The sequence below is a fragment of the Emydura macquarii genome, unplaced genomic scaffold (genome assembly GCF_026122565.2).
Source record: "Emydura macquarii macquarii isolate MOO-44397 ecotype Brisbane River unplaced genomic scaffold, CSIRO-AGI_Emac_v2 contig_480, whole genome shotgun sequence".
Classification (NCBI taxonomy): Eukaryota; Metazoa; Chordata; order Testudines; family Chelidae; genus Emydura; species Emydura macquarii.
Genome location: NW_027130617.1, coordinates 853,387 through 870,228, shown reverse-complemented (window position 1 = coordinate 870,228; position 16,842 = coordinate 853,387). Strand labels below are relative to the sequence as shown.

At 36.3% G+C, this 16,842-nt stretch overlaps 1 protein-coding gene across 1 annotated transcript in view; it reads right to left on the bottom strand.

Moving 5' to 3' along the window:
* Positions 1-3,730: 3,730 nt before the first annotated feature.
* The window catches only part of NEK7 (NIMA related kinase 7), a 119,347-nt gene continuing 106,235 nt past the window's right edge, over positions 3,731-16,842 (bottom strand). The window contains exons 9-10 of the mRNA XM_067538294.1: positions 14,929-15,042; positions 3,731-7,842 (exon numbers count right to left, since the gene is read on the bottom strand). Coding sequence (XP_067394395.1) covers positions 7,732-7,842; positions 14,929-15,042 — 225 coding nt within the window. The 3' untranslated portion in view covers positions 3,731-7,731. The remainder of the gene's footprint in view (positions 7,843-14,928; positions 15,043-16,842) is intronic.

Genomic DNA, 16,842 nt, shown 5'->3' with positions numbered 1-16,842 from the left:
CTCTCAGGCACCACAGAATGCAGGAAAATATGTGACTACTCTTGAATAGTCAAAACACAGATATTCTAATTATTAGAAGTAACATACAGCACCATAAGTTTACAGTGTTTTACAATCTCTGCCCTGAAGAGCTTTCACTCCAAGTTAGACAGGATAAACACAGGAGAAAAGAAGGGACAACAGTTTAGGTAAGTAAGAGGATAGGATTTGTTCATGGAAAGAAGAGTAGAAAATGTGGGCTTTAAAAGGGGACTTGAAGGAAAGAGACCACTGAGGAAACTATTCTAGGCACAGGGAATAGCATAATAGAAGGAACAGAGCTGAGTGGGAGAAAGACAACTGAAGCACTAATGGGTCCATCCTCTAAGATGCTGAGCATTCTGCTCTCATCCAACGACGCAGAGAAGCACATTCTCACCTTTAGGCATGAGTAGTCCCACTGAAATCAAGACTCCAAGACAAGAACACAGCAAGCAAGAGGGGTGAAAACAAGGTAGAGCAAAATCATAAGACTACATATAGGGTAAGGAGACTCAGAACAAGAAGCCTGAATTTGAGGCAGAAAAAACAGTAAGCCAAGAAGAAGATTCAAGGAGGATTTGGGGAGTTCAACGGTTGCAGGAATAAGAGAGAAAGATTACAGCTTTGTACTCTTAAAATGCCACCATTCTGTGGAGAGGGAGGTCTTTTGAGAGGAACCCAGTGGAATTCCACCTACAGGGCTGGAGAAATGATAAGGTTCCAGGACTGTACTTTAGCTATGGAATTTTGGATAGATTGGAGGTAGGAGAAATCATACATGAAGAGGTTACAATAATCAAGACAAGAGATGACACGGGCATAGACAGGGTCTTCATAGCCTGGATAGTGAGAGGAGGGGGAAGGGTGGTTTTACTGAAGAGGACGAAGTGACAGACTCAGTGAGAGATTGACTATTGGGTAGTGGAGGCAAGGTAAGAATCAAAGATGATAGCAAGGCTGTGGCACTTGGAGACAGGAAGGATAGTGCAGTTCTCAAGGATGTTACATAATATGAAAAGGGTCAGGAGGAAATAAATTCAATTTTGCAATGAATGAGTATGAGATGGTGGCTGGACATCCTAGAGCTGTCAGGGAGTCAGCTTGAGATACAGAACTGCACAAAGTTCAGGAAAGAGTGGTTGATTTTTGAGGTTCCCATATTAAAATGGTAAGTCAAAATCATGAGAATGCATGAACAGAGGGGGAAAGCTAGAGAAAAATGAGATTCACCACTTCCCCCCCCCAAACAAACAAAACATAAAACAAAAACACACTGTAGGTGAGAGAAAGAGGAGTGGAAGAGTAGATAATCAAGGGAATTATGAAAACTTCCCCGCTCCCCCCATAGGTGAAATGTTTTCATGTGAAGAAAAATGAATCATGAGAGAGAGGGAGAGAAGGCAAAAGGTAAGCGAAAGATAAATCAAGGAGGGAACAAATGACTACATAAGAGAAGATAATGAGGTAAATAGAGCACACAGATAAGTTAGTAGAAGAGTTACTTCAGACTCAGAAACTGGAGGAAAAGAGAAGGTAGAAGAATACAAGAAAAAAGCAGAGAAGACATTTCCCCAGATGTCATTTGTTTTTGAAGATAGTGACTAAATTTTGGACAGAGGGATTAGAGGGTATTTGTTGGAGGGAAAACATGGAAGAAACTGAATATAGAGAAGAGTGGGAGATCGTTGGTAGCATAAGTCTCTTCAGGAGGAGAAATAAAGGTGTCCAGAGAAGAATAAGGCAGAACTAAGTGAAGAATGAATGAACTTGCGGTGGAAAAAACTGGCAAAGTTCTGAGATGTTTTCTGCAGGTGATCAGAAGTGCAGAACCAGGAATGGAGGTAGTGAATGTGGGGGAGAGAAATGGGCATATGGGCAGACAGAGTGGTGCATGAAAGGACTCAAGTAGCCACATATAGAAGAGAAGTTAGAGATGAAAATAGAGAACACTAAGTTGACAGGAGGGAGGTCAAGGAGTGAAAGGCGGCTGAGAGCAGTAGAGAAGTCAGAAAGGTTAATAGACTGGAGATCACAATATGGGCGAGTGATAGAGTGGAGGAGAGATGCTGAAAAAGAGTGGTGATCAAAGAGAAGGAATTCAGAAATGAGATCATAAAGAGAACAGTATTTAGTAAAGACAAGGTCACAGGAGTGACTGAGACCATGAGGAAGTCTGTCCAAAACTAGAAATCAAAGAAAGTAGACAAAGGAAGTGACAGAGAGTGGAGTCAGAGAGGTTATCAATATGAAAATACAAGTTTCCCATGATGAGAGTAGAGAATGAGGAATCAGGAAGGAAGAGAGCTTAACAAAGTCATGGAGAAACCAGGGTTAGCCAGGAATCAAACAGATATTGGCCACTTGGAGGGATATGGGAGAGAAAAACTAGATGTGTAGGGGACTTCAAAATAAGCAGGGATTGGAATAGAAAAAAGGATGAAAGAGAGTCTGGGGCCACCTCTATGTTTAGAGAAGAGTAAAAGGAGAAGCAAAGTCATCAGCAGAAGCCAGGTCTCATTGAGTGCAAGCAGATGGAAAGAGTGGTAGATAAAGATCACAGTGATATTTTTGGAGATTGTGCCAGACTTCAAGAGGAAGCAGGAGATATGCCAAGGGAGAACAGAGGATTGGAATAATGTTTGCAGTAGTGCCTAAGGGGTGAGCAAGGCAAAAGAAACAGAAGGACAGGGTTCAGGGAAGGGCCTTGATTGAGGCTTGGGAGATCCACACTTATTGAATGTTCAAAAGCTATAATTAATTAAAAATAAACCATTGTGAATAGCCATTGTGCTTTTATGTCCCCCTGTTCTCCTCCCCTTCACCCTCTCTTTTTTTTTTAAATGCAGGATCTGTTTTGCAGGTTGATTCTGAAAGCAAGGTCTGGTCAGCCACACATCTGGGCTCACTGACAAACCCACTAAGAGTGAAGTTTAGGAATATGTAACTTCCTTACTGGTTAAATATAGGGATTAGAAGTGGTTGGATTGGCCTAGGATACTGATTGTTATATGGTGTTACAAGTAATGGAGAGATCAGTAATCTAAAAATCCACCACCCAGAACCCTATCTCCCAAATTAGGCCCAGCCCCCTGACTCTCAAGGAGTTCAATCTATTTAATTTATCACAGAGAACATTAAGGAGTGACTTAATCACAGTCTATAAATACCTATGTGGGGAAAAGAAATTGATAATAGAGGGCTCTTCAATCTAGCAGACAAAGGTATAACAAAATCCAACGGTTGGAAGTTGAACCTAGACAAATTCAAACTAGAAATAAGGTGTAAAGTTTTAAGAGTGAAAGTAATTAATCATTTGAACAATTTATCAAGGATCCTGGTGGATTCTCCATCACTGGCAATTTTTAAAACAAGATTGGATGCTTTTCTAACAGATACACTCTAGTTCAACTAATAAATTACGATCCTTCCTGAATCGACTTCCAGAGTCCCCTCACCCAGCTCTGTAAATCACAGCACTTTCCACTCAGCACCAAACTCAGTCTCCCCAATACCGTTTTTTTGCCAGGACCCCAATCCAACAATACTCTGCAGCAACTAAAGTGGAGATTAAGGGTGGAGAATTGCTGCAGAAAACCATACTGGATACAGGCGATCCCACTATCTTCCCCACTTCCAAGCAGCTACCAAGACTATTGCCCTTTAGGGCTATCTTTATTATGCACATTAATGAAACACAAGCCTTCTCAGACACTTTTAATGTTTTTTTTTAATACATCCGCTATATTTTGTAAAATTCCTATCCATTAAAAAGAAACACTTAAACGGTCAGACTACCAATCTTATTAATATCTGAACAACTGAACTGTACAGAAAAGAAATAAAGACAGTAATTTGCAATACAGAACAGTGAAATATAAAGGTCTAATTGGTATGTTGAATAAATAGAGATGTTATTTGCATACACTGTACAGCAGTTACTATTTATTCAACCTGTGTGCACAAGACGCCCGTTGAAAATGAGTGGAACTCCAAGAAGGCAGAAGGATCCACCCACATGCAGTAGCTTGCAGGATTGGGGCTTTAGTGCCTTTTTATGATATATGTATTTTTTATGATTTTCACATATGCCCTAATTTTAATTTAAAATACTCTTTTAAAAGTATTACCTAAAAGCATTACATTTGTGCAATCATGAACATGCCTGCTGTAATATTTTCTGCACTTTTGATTTATGTTATAAAGATTTTAAAACATTCTCTTGCACCATTCAGTAACTCTCATCTATGATCAACTACGGGCAGTAGTAGATTATTCACAGGATATGGATATTACTAGATGTTACCTATCTGTAAAAGGAAAGGCTCCATAAATTATCATGGATGCACTATAGTTTTTATATTATATTTAATTTTTGTATGTTTTATTTATATTAGGATATTGTACAGCAAAGTAGTTTAAGACCAAGGGCAAACTTTTCAGCAAGGGCATTCAAAGCACAACAAAATACCATATTTCACAAAGGAAGACAATAATATTACAGTACTATTGAAATACAAGGCAGAGAATAATTACATATTTTTGTTATAACATAATACATTCATTTCAAAGAAAAAGCATTTAATGCAACTTGTAAAATAAATATCATAGTAAATGTTAACAACACCTACAGTATGTGGCAACTAGAATGGTGTTTTGTAATAGAAGCTATTTAAGTGGTAAGGCACTCATGAAATGGTTGTAATCATTATTACTTATTTTGTAATTCTCGTATGCTGTTAGGCACTTTATTAAGGGATAGATTCTACAGTCTTTACTTACATGAGTGGTTCTATATATTTACATTAAGTACTACTTAGTGTGAGTAAGCTGCAGAACCTGACCCTTAAAGCAGGGGTAAACTTCATTTACCCTTTGTAAACTTTAATATCTGACACTAGGCTGCTCAGCATTTTCATCTTCATTAGGTAATTGTTTACAACATCTAAGATTTAACTCAATCATCTCTATATCATTCATTTTACTGCTTTTAAAATCAGAGTAATTACTTATTTTACTTAACATAAGGTTAAATCGATACCAAAAAATAGCCTTAATGTTTTTGATGTGTATTTGCCAACTCAAGCATTGCCATAATTTTCTTACCATGCAGCCTTCCAGAAATAATTTCTACCTAAAATATTAGTTTCTTCAGGAAAAGTGATGTGCATATTTGACTTAAGTAGAGGTTAAAATAAATAGACTATCTTATAGAAATAACTTCATTGTGTACAATTTTTTCAACCCTTGTAAATATTATGTTTATCAGAAATAATAGATTAAAAGAATGACTAATATTTTTGCAAATTAACACCTATTGCTGGCGGTCAAGCAAATACTACTCTGCTCCCCATTTTAGCACAAACTATTTCATTTAATTTCAAATCTTATGGAACATCATAGTCACCAAGAACTATAAATTATTTGATATATTCAGTGGAATCTCGGTGTAAAGGTTGCCAGACAGAGACAGGCAAGATATGGGCCCAATCCTGCCAACATTTACAGATGAATAATTTTACTCATCTGAGTAGTCCCAATGCAGCCTCAAAAGATTACATTCAGTGTACACACACACACACACACACACACACACACACACACACACACACACACACACACACACACACACACACACACACACACACACACACACACACACACACACACACACACACACACACACACACCAGTTAGATGAAAAACTGAGGATTCATCCTACAACAAAGCATCTTTGACATTAAATTATAGCCCAGAGTCTCAGCTGACTTGAATAAATGCAGCTACACTAGTTTCAAGCAGCTGAGGATCTGTCCCACATGTATAAAAAAAATTGCATTTTTGCAAACAAATAATTTTCAATAGGATGTCTTTTCTTCATTTTATATGGTGAAACTTGTCTATAAATCTATAGCTGGGTTCTTATTGTTTCTGAATTATGTCAAATCAAAAAGAATAAGAAACAAAACTATTGCTGCTCATTATACTGTCTATGTTCATTATACTGTCTATGCGAACTTTTTTAATAAAGGAAATGTGGAAAAACAACAGATAGAAATGTTGAATGCACAGTGAACTGAATGTATACAGAACCAATATTTACATGTAAGTACTCAATTTTTACTTTTTTTTCTTAACTTTTTGTATAAAAAATATTTAACTAACTACATTTCAACAATAAAGCTGGTATCAATAAAATTCTCATCGCCAACCTTATAGCAATGAACCACTTTGACAGCTTTGTGTGTTTGCTTAACAATATGGTCTTGAAATTCAGAGAAATTGGACAAATTTTCATCAACATTTATAGGTACAACGTATTGTGTATTCTTACTTTCACTTCCCAATAAAACAAATCATTCATGCATAAACAGTGACCAATACAAAGTTTAACCAACATATTTTGAATTTACTTTTGAACTCAGATAAAATATTGGTAAAATGACACCATTTTAAAGTATAATCAGCAAATACACTGACTGCACAAATAAAGCAGCATTGATTTTTTTTTCTTTAAATACAAAAGCTAAAGTAACTTTTACAGACTATAAAACCATGTTTTTAGGGTAGATAAAATAAAAGATAGGGCAGATACCATAAAATCAGGTATTTTGGAAAGCGTATGTTTGTATTAAGTGGACAATTGTATTTTGTCCAATAGGTTTCTGGATTAAAAATGTATTTTAAAAAGGAATTAAAAATATAGTACAGTAAAGTCATCCAAAGGATTTAAAAACAAAATCTACAAACACCTCCACAAACGGAAATCCCTGCAGCATTGTAACTTAAGGCCCTCTTCCTCAAACAGACCTGTTTAGACAGGCATGTGCATGTGTAGACAAACCCCACTTACCACAACAGGGGCCCGAAAGGGTTTTAGGATCTGATTGCAGAGCCCCACTGAAGTAAATGGAGTGCTGTACAGGTGTGATGGCAGCCGTACCAATCAAATTGCAGGTTTGGAGTTTACACTGGCCAAACCAACCCTTAAAGCCAATTTTCTGGGTTCATTTAAGCCACAATAACTCAAGGAAAAGGGATAGGTTACAGAGATTTTTCAGTGTCTGACAATTTTGCCCCCCCAATTTTTTTTTCCACATTTAGCAATTGCATTTTAGCAAAACAGCTAATCAGATGATTTCAATCTACATTTTTAGAAGCAAAACTGTAAACTACAATTCATCATAAAATACAATAAATTGTTCTAATTATTTCCCTCGTAGAACAAAAATTAAAATAAATTCATTAACTGTGCTGATTCATAACTTCCATAAGTTATTAAAAAAGTGAGATAGAGTCAGACATTTTGTTTTAAGGTAATAAGCCTAATATCCATATCGTGCAAAACTGCAGTGCTATGATGTTTTAGAATTGAACATCCAACTGAATGAAATTTTGTTATTAACAGGAAAATACATCTGAAATCACTATTTTTAAAGCTTTCGGAAACCACAATTTTCTATATCATCCTTTACATTTTAAATCTCTCTCTCATTTACCATTTTACCCTATATTTTTAAACTACAAATTGGTAAAAACAAAAACAAACAAACAAACAAACCACCTCATGAAGCTTGTGTGTAAACTGGTTCACAATTCAAAGCACATCAGTCAGCTCTGAAATATTACATTTATGTAACACGGATGTAAAAAGGAGTGGGAGGATTTGCACATAAATACTTGAAAATTTCTGGTTCTTCTCTTCATGCTCTTTTAGCTGCTTGCAGTGTGTGCATGCATACGTTTCGCTACATCATAGACATAGGCTATGTCTGGTCGCCTCTCTGGATCCGGGTTGATACATATGTTAACTAATTGTCGCAGCTAGAAAAGGAAAACAATAATGTATAAGGAAGCCAATAAATAATATCAGCTGACAAGTGTTAGTAGTGCTTTCTCAAGTTCTTAAATTAAGTAAGACTGGCTGAAACTGTGGCAGTACTACATTCAGATTTACTATACACATCGGGTAATCTTTTCACTTTTATGACATTTTATAGTACCTCCCCAGGGAAAGTGGGGATTTAAGACCCCATCCTGTGCACACATGAGTAACTTCACACATACATGTAGTCCTATTTTGAACTACTCATATGAATTCAATAGTGTGACTTGTGTGTGTTGTTTGAGGACTGGGGCCTTATATCCTAGAATGCAGAAACTGAGTCATGGTAATGACTAGATCGATACAGGGAGTTTGTCATAGAATGAACAATACTTTAAAGGCCGTTAGAGTAGGCTCTATTTTTTTCTTATTGAATTAAGTGCACAACTTCCAGACAGAAACATACACAAGCACACCTCTATGTGAGAGCATACACATCTCTACCATTAGACTACACAGTATGTTCATGACAAGCCCCCAAATCCACTGAGCCCCTCAGAGTCAACAGAATTTAGAAAAAGATGGCCTGGAATGCAGAAGAAAGGCTACTGGAACTTCTAGGTACTCTATGGTCCTATTTGGAAGGTGAGAAATTATTAGGATTCTTCTGCTCTCCCCAATTTCTTTCAGGTGATATTAGAAGGTATCCAGTCAGTTCAGTGACCTTTCTGATGGAGCAAATTTGTCATCTATTTCAAATTTTACATATTCTCCAAGGCAGTCTGCACTCTGAAACGTGCTTCCCTAGAGCTTGCTTATTAGAATACTAGCCCTTACCAGCAATTACCAGATACAAAATTTCTCCTACACTTTTCTCCTAACCACTGTGTCAAATCCTCCTGGATCTCCTTATCACAGTCATAAATTTGTGATCCACCCTGACATTTTGTCAAATCTTTCCAGGTCATCCTTACCATCAAAAATACTTGTATATAATATATGCAGGTACAATTACTGTAAAACTATAATTGTGATTACTGCACCAAAAACAGCAGTGCCTTTAGGAACCTCTGCCTGGACACCAAGAATAGTGGCTCTCTCACTCCATGATTATTCAGAGGTATGATAAACTGCATATTCAAATATGCCTTCAGACTACAGTGGCACAATTCTCTTTAAAAAAAACTCAACAAGGATGTTAAATGAACTAAATGCACAGAAGTCAGAAAATTCAAGACCTAACTTAACAATATTGCACTTAATTTTTTACATTTTCTGAGTTTTGCACACTGAAATTCTCAAACTTAATGTCATATCTATGTAATTTTTTTCATTTGATGACACATATACAGTATCCAGAAAGTACATTCACTTTGAAAGGAGAATTTCAATATTTTGTTAAATGTAAAATATTTTGGAGTGATATATTTAATTTAGCGTTGAAAATGTAGTGGTCTATTTAAGGACTAGAGATGTTTTTATTTTTTTTTAAACAAAAATTAATTACAGTAGATTTGGTAATAGAATCTTTTAAATGCATTAGCCACTTCAACTATAATAATCATGGGAATGTAAAAGAAATTGTACTGCTTCTCACAGCCAATATAAAGTGCACTGTTCCATTAACAAAAGAGAACAATTGGGCTAAATCATTTGGAGGGGAAAATGCTGAAGTTCATAAAATATAAGCCTATTTCTTTTTAATCATAAAAAGCTGCCATTCTGCAATGCAAAAGATACAAGAAAGGAGTCTAAAATCCCACATGGAATAAATAGGTGGACCATATCGTGAGCGACAGGGCAGGCGGATCGGCAAATTAGCCAGGCCAAATGCAGAGCAGCTCAGACAGCATACAAAACCAGCAGGAAGAGAACTGCAGAGGAATCAAGCCCCCAGCACTGCAAAAAGAACCCTGTGACCAAACCCCATTTGTAAGAAAAATACAAAGATATCAAATGTAACGTTTAAAAAAAAAAAAATATGGGCCTGATCCTGCAAAGATTTACAAAGATGCTTAATTCACCCTGGGAGAAGCCGATAGGACTACTCATAGTGCATAAACTCATGCCTAAGTCCGTGCAGGACTGGAGCCTATATAGGTAGGAGTAGAGGAAATGGAAAGCATCATGTTCTTTTATTTTCTTCCATTTAATAGTGTCAGGTAGATCCACTATAGGCAACATAAAAGAAGTCTGTCTTCAAAGGAGATTTAAATATGAAAAGGGTAGGGAGCCTTGCTTAGGAAGGTCACTCTATGCCTTCTTTCATGCTGCAGCCTATGCATGGAGGTGTTTGTATCAGAAGGATGGTAAAATTTACACCCACAGATCCATAATCCCTGCTTGACTACATGGTATTTTTATTAATTTCTTAAGCAAGTTGAACTTCTATCTACCTGAAAATCTGTATTTCAGTCCCAGTATCTTGGTACAGTGATTATAATAACATCTCCCTGTGAAATTACTACTGTTAACACAGACATACTGTGTAATGGTACAAAGCTTCAGAAGTGGACATGGAGAGTCACTATAAGGAGGATCAATAGGCATAATGGCACCACTGATCAACTATCTTTTTAGCTCTAACCATCCTTTCTAGCCACAACTGTTTATAAGTATTTTCAAATATATAGGATATTCGATGTCCTGATTGTCCACTTTTTGCAACTTCATATCTCTGGAACTTTTCAGTACATACCATAATTGCCTCATTTCTAGAAAATGTTTGTATGGAGACTTCCTGAAGAGACATATGCCTTTTGTGCAAAGCTCCTTTGTATGTACTCCCCCCCCCATCCTAGCCAGAACACACCAGTGGCTACTGCAGTTTGGTTTGGAGGAATGTGAACCTTCAGAAATGAGCTGGTAGCTCGGGGCCACCAGCAAGTCAATATATGTAGGAGCTATCTGTCATTTCAATACAGTGCATGAGTCCTCGTGCCTTGAGATCAATGATAAACTTTGGGCCCACTGAGATTGCCTTATAGGAAACCACATTATGAATACCACAAAAACACTTCTTTAGGTCAAGAGTCTGTATCTACAGCTTGATCCTTGCTGATAATTGCTGGATCTGATAAACCTTTTCTGACAGATCAAGAATATGTGAGAATCTATCCTGAGACAGAAAAGTTCAGGGTTGAGCTGTCTACTAGTGTTCATCTGTACATTAAAGAACAAACTGGGACTTTGGAATCACCAGGGTTCATGGTAAGTGCCCAACATCGTGAAAAGTAAAATATTCATTCTCATTTCACAGAGATAAAATGCTATGACCATGAAGCATTTTGTAAACGCAGGAGCATAAGGATTGTTATACCAATCTTTTGTGAAAGGAATGAAGACTGCATGATGCAGGATGCTAGCTTCTTTTCCCACTATCAGGAGCATCTATTTTAATAGCTACGGAAAGCCTCTGGTACTCATAAAACTATGGATGAACCAGCAAAGATTGAAAAAACCCTGGGAATAAACACTGGGATTCTAATGTCAATAGGCTATAGTGAAGGAAAGTAATGTTGTCCTGTCAGGCACTGGATGGCCGTCAGGCACAGCGCTGAAAGCAGACCAGGGCTGTGACTGTGCTGGACGGATCTCCTGTTGCATCTCCATGCTGCATCTTTCTTTGGCTGATTCTGCTGCTTAACCTCTCCTGTGCACTTAGCACAGTGACTGCCTTTAGCCTGAAGCTTAGCCTGACAGGTAGCAGTAACACACATTTTCTTTAGCTTTAACAGGTTTGTCAGCCACCAAATAAGTAAGTGTCCCTCAAGTCAGGAAAAAGACTAAAAACTACAAAAGGGAAGACCTTGGCACTGAGAACCTGAAATTCTGGTAAAGACTCCAGTTTTAAATGATAAAAATTGTTCTTCAGAGCAGGGGAAATTATTGGTGCCCACTCTCTCAGCACAAGCAGGAAAACTGGCAGACAATACTGCAACTCTGGATCTGCCAGCTTTATTACAGCCAAATACTGCTGGGCATCACTTAGGAGTGTATGGAATCCCTATCAGTTAGGCTAGCTGGTCATGTACTCTTCAGAAATCACAAAGTGCTCTAAATCAGTTCTAAATCAGCCCTATAAAGTTCTTCGCCACACCCCATCACGTAAAGCAATGTGATAGGTGCTGTGGCCATGCGTTTAACAGTGGTTAGTTATTCTGGTTATCCAACAGGAGACACTGTGAAGGAGTTTCATTTTCACAACAGACCTGCTTGTCAGACATTTTTAAGGTATCCCCAAAGTTGGAGACCCAAATTTTAAGATACCCAAAGTTACTAGCCACTTGAAAATCTTGATCTGCAATTCTATTTGTGGGGCAATATGTCACAACTTCTACTGGAATTTTATTGGTCAGCACTTTATAGCTATGAGAATTCAGGATGAAGATACAAAAGTGAAAATCTATCAACGTGTATCTTTGGATAACTTTCTATGAAGCTGTGGTCTCAAGACACAGATGTGGTTCATTAAAATAAAAGACAGCACTATAATAAAATTACTTCAATTATTAGATACTGCAATTTTAAATGCCTGTTTTATCTCAGAACTAATTAAAATTAGCATACAGGAAATGTTTTTTTAACAGATGTCTTACATTTTGTAACTAAGATTTTTATACTCCTATTAGTGAGTATGCATAGACTGGGGCATAGTGAATTTATTCTTTTATCAAATTAATTCTTACAGAATATCAGGCATTCAAATGGGCTTCAGAGTTCAGTAATCTCTAATCTTTACCGCTCATCTGAGTGCACTTCCAACCCAAATAAAGGTCTGAGGTCTACATTTTCTGGTGCAGAAGAAAATTCTAGGACATTACTGTAATCTGACATATAACACTTAGTCTGTATGTTTCTTCTTCAGCAGTTCCAAGTCTGCACAGTGTTTTCATTTAAATTAAAAGCTACTTTTTCTGGGAAAAAAGTCATTTACTAACATACCAATTTTTCAAAGGGTTTTGATACTAGGTAAGATTTTTTATGTCACAACAGATCAAAGTAACATTATTACATTCTCTGTTAATACTTTATATATATTTCACTGATTTTGTTAAGTAATTATTTCCCATATTTATAAAGGATATTGTAGCTCTTGCTCTTTTAGTCTGTCACAAAGCACTCACAAAACACTAGTATTCCAAATGATTTTAAAAACAATTGATTTATCCAATGTACGTGAGCACGTCTGTGTTGTAATGAAGAAAATATAACACATTTTGCTTTGTATTGCTTTTCAAAACTGGAAACTATACAGAGTAAGTAAAAGGTGGAATCCATTTCCCTTTCCCACTCTAAGACCTTCTATCTGGGCCAGACTTTGATATTTGCCCCTTGGCTGAGAATCCGCATATCCAACTTCACACTTAGCTGCAATGAAGTAGCCCTGCAGGCAGGCCGACTTCAACGAACCACTAGTGGTATCATCATTAAAATCCTGCTGAAGGTCACCATGGTAACCGCCTGCTGAGGCTTCACTGCTGCACTCGGCATCTCCTAATCAGCTACCATGTGAAATGCAAATTCAGACAGTCTGAAAATTAGTCAAGAAGAATAGAGGATGAGGATGCCGATATGTGAAATATTCATGCGCTTCATGGAAAAAGGAAGACAGCATGAATGACACAACAAAGAACGGCCCCTGACATTTTTGCTATCATTTTGCATTATTGTTCACACCCTACTGTATTTCTAGACCTCCAGTTCTGAAGTTGGTTATATGAAGTGCCACATTTGTATTCTATAAAAAATAATAATTAAAAATGGTCAATGTAAAACTATTAATTGGAAAGCCACAAACAAATATGCTGTATAAGCTACAAAAAGGATAGCTAGATCATCATTACATCCTTTGTAAAAGCATTCTGATTTATCTTTTTTAAGTCCAGTTTTTATTCAGAAAGGAAAACATTGTCATCATAAATATGACAAAGCAAAACAAAAATGGACAGCAATCTTTTATTAATAGTTCCTGTCTCTGAAAACAATAGATTCAAGGTGCAGAATTACAACTTCCATTCCCTAAGCAAAGTAGTACAAAGCTTTATGTTTATTAAAAATATTTCAGATGTAGTGTTTATATGCATTTTCAACATAATCTTTAATTCATGGAGATTGAATTAAATTAGAATTAGTTGCTAATACCTCTTCTCTGGTTTGCAGCTTTTATCACTTTGCCCCATTTGTTTCAAAGTGGGAAAGTATTTCAATACTGGCATTTCAGTGCGTTAACAAATACTCATTTATACTTTTCTCATATCAGATCATGATGGTTTAGAAAAAATATTTGCATTTATTTTGCCCTCTCCTTTTGCTTTTCTTTTCTTTTACTGCCTTTAAAAATAAATAAATAAATAAATAAATAAAAACATCAAAATCTGGAGCACTGATGCTAGTGAAAAAACTATCAGCATTGGCTTGAGCCAGCCATTCTGGGGGTATGTTTCTCCAACACAGCTCTGCTAATGCCCTTCAATCCTAACTTGAAAATCCCCTGTTACTACTTGTTTGAAGAGCGCCAATTGTGCCAAAGTGTGTGGTAAAATTTATAATAGAGATAAACTGGGATCAGGTGGGGACCAAAAAGCTCATTTTTACTCGCTACTTAAACCAGATTCATTTTTATCTAAATCACTAAAGAAAGCCTAGTCCACCAATTTATTGTGCCACATAACCCCATATAATAGTGCTTTTAGAAACACATAATATAGATATAAGGTTCAATCCCATTATGACATGCAACACATATTGTGTATTCTGGAAAAGTCAACTATATCGATCATACCTGTGAGTAATTTTTTTTTAATCCACCACATAATATAGAGAAAGAGTGACCCTTTGTTAATAAGTCAAAGAAATTAAGGAGAAAATAATAGTGCTGCTTCAACCATTAAGCCCAATCATTTTTAAAAGGATACAAGAAATGTCATCATAGACTTTAATATTTAGGCAAGTCCAACAACACAGGTAAAGACATGAGGCAGATCCTTAGATGGTATAAACCAGCATATCTCCATTGATTTAACTGGAATTATGCCAGTTTGCGTAAACTGAGGATCTGGCTCATGGAAAGGAAAATTACTTACTTCTTCTGAATAGTGATCTGAAGGAAGAGGTGGATAGTCGCACTGTTCTATCTTCTTGCACAGAGAGTACAAGTTCATTTTGTCACCATAAAAGGGACTCTGCAGTGCAGCCATCTGTTTTTAAAAAATTACATAGTTAAATGTACACTGATTTTTTTGAAAAGGAACATTTTCCTGGAAAATCTATTTTAATGGTAAAATTTCATACCAACTTCCAACTGACTGCTCTGCTTAAACTAATAATGCAACCGTTCTAAAATGGTTAACATAAACCAGTGTGCTTACTTAACCAACAGACAGATTTATGGTGCAATACCAATCATAATAATACTTATACTGTAATAATTAGTTTATACTCATAATTCAATTTTACTTGCACTAGACTAGCCAGCCACCATTTATGCTATTAAGACATAAGATTCCCCATGCCCCCAATGCAAAAGACAAAATAAAACAATGAAAATGACATTTATTTCACAATACCTGTTAAAAACAATTACACATCTTATTTAACTGGAAAAAAATATATGGTCTAACGCAACAATTTGTTTTTAAAATATTGGATAGCAGTAGTAGCTTTTGGAACTGCACTCAGATACCTTAGAACAGTTTAAAAATTAAGAAAATGGTACAGAATGTTATTTCATATCCAACACATAAAAAAAAAGACAGCAATCTTGAAAAAATGTAGTCTAAATTTTATGCGGAATGACAGACTCTATTCAAAAAGATGCTTGCAATGTATTAGAGATATATCCTCTAGCAATCTGCAGATATCAGTACAATTTTCATGTATAACCGAGAAGCATAAGCACCTTTTGGGGGAGAACACTGTTAAAGAAATGAGCAACTTAAAATGACATTAGTGAATCTTATATTTATTTTAAGACAGTACTATAATTTGACATTTAAAGTGCAGACAAATACTGTGCTTAGCGGGATTACAAACTTAAAAATTCATTTAAAATCTTTGAATTCTGTTCAAAACCTTCTAAATCTCTGAACCGTAGCAGCACAAATGCTGCTCTGAGCGCAATGCTGCCCCAAAGTCAGTCACCCTTTTCTACATGTGCTAATAAGTTTGATTTTGGAAGGACAATGTGTACATTCCCCAGACATGCAGAGTGTGTGTGAAACACGCTAGTCCATGCTGTGCTACTCAGTGAGCTTCAGCAGGGACAGGACAAGCTGAAAATGGCTCTCATCTGTCTTATGGTCCTCCAGATATAACTTTAACTCGTTCATGGCCTAAGCACTGTTGATAACTGATATTATGGGGAATAAATATGAAGAAAAATTACAAAAATTAATTTAATCTACTTCTTTTGTATTTGATACCAAAATCCAATCTAGTTTTTATATTAATTTCAAATAAACTTGAAATGAAAACACTGTATTTTAAACACTTTTGAGACAAATGTAATACTGCACCTAAGAAAAATAATTTTAGAAATGTGCTACTCTTATAATGGCAATTCCTGGATTTATATGACAGTATATTTTATCTTGAAAATAACGTTAAAAATGCAGGCTTAAAGAACAAAAATCAACGGCAGAATCCATACACATGCAGAAATTCTAAATAGATGCACAGATACTCATTTTCCTACACTAGGTATTCATTAAAAAGTACTTTTGTTTGAATGCTGCAGTGTTAAAAAAAAATCTGAATGTCCCCTAAGGAGTTAAAACAGGAATACTGTATTTTCATGCATCTCCTGCTTTGACAGATGAAAAATGTCAACTGTCCTGTTTTTATTTTCAAGCTTTTGCACTATTCATCTGGTTCATTAGTGCATCTCGCTGCTGCCCCTGACAGCTGCTCGCCCTCTCCTCCCAGCAGCTGAATTTTTCAGGCTAATTTGATCCTCCACACTGAGACGATCGCTAGAATGATTGACTTGCTCCCTGACC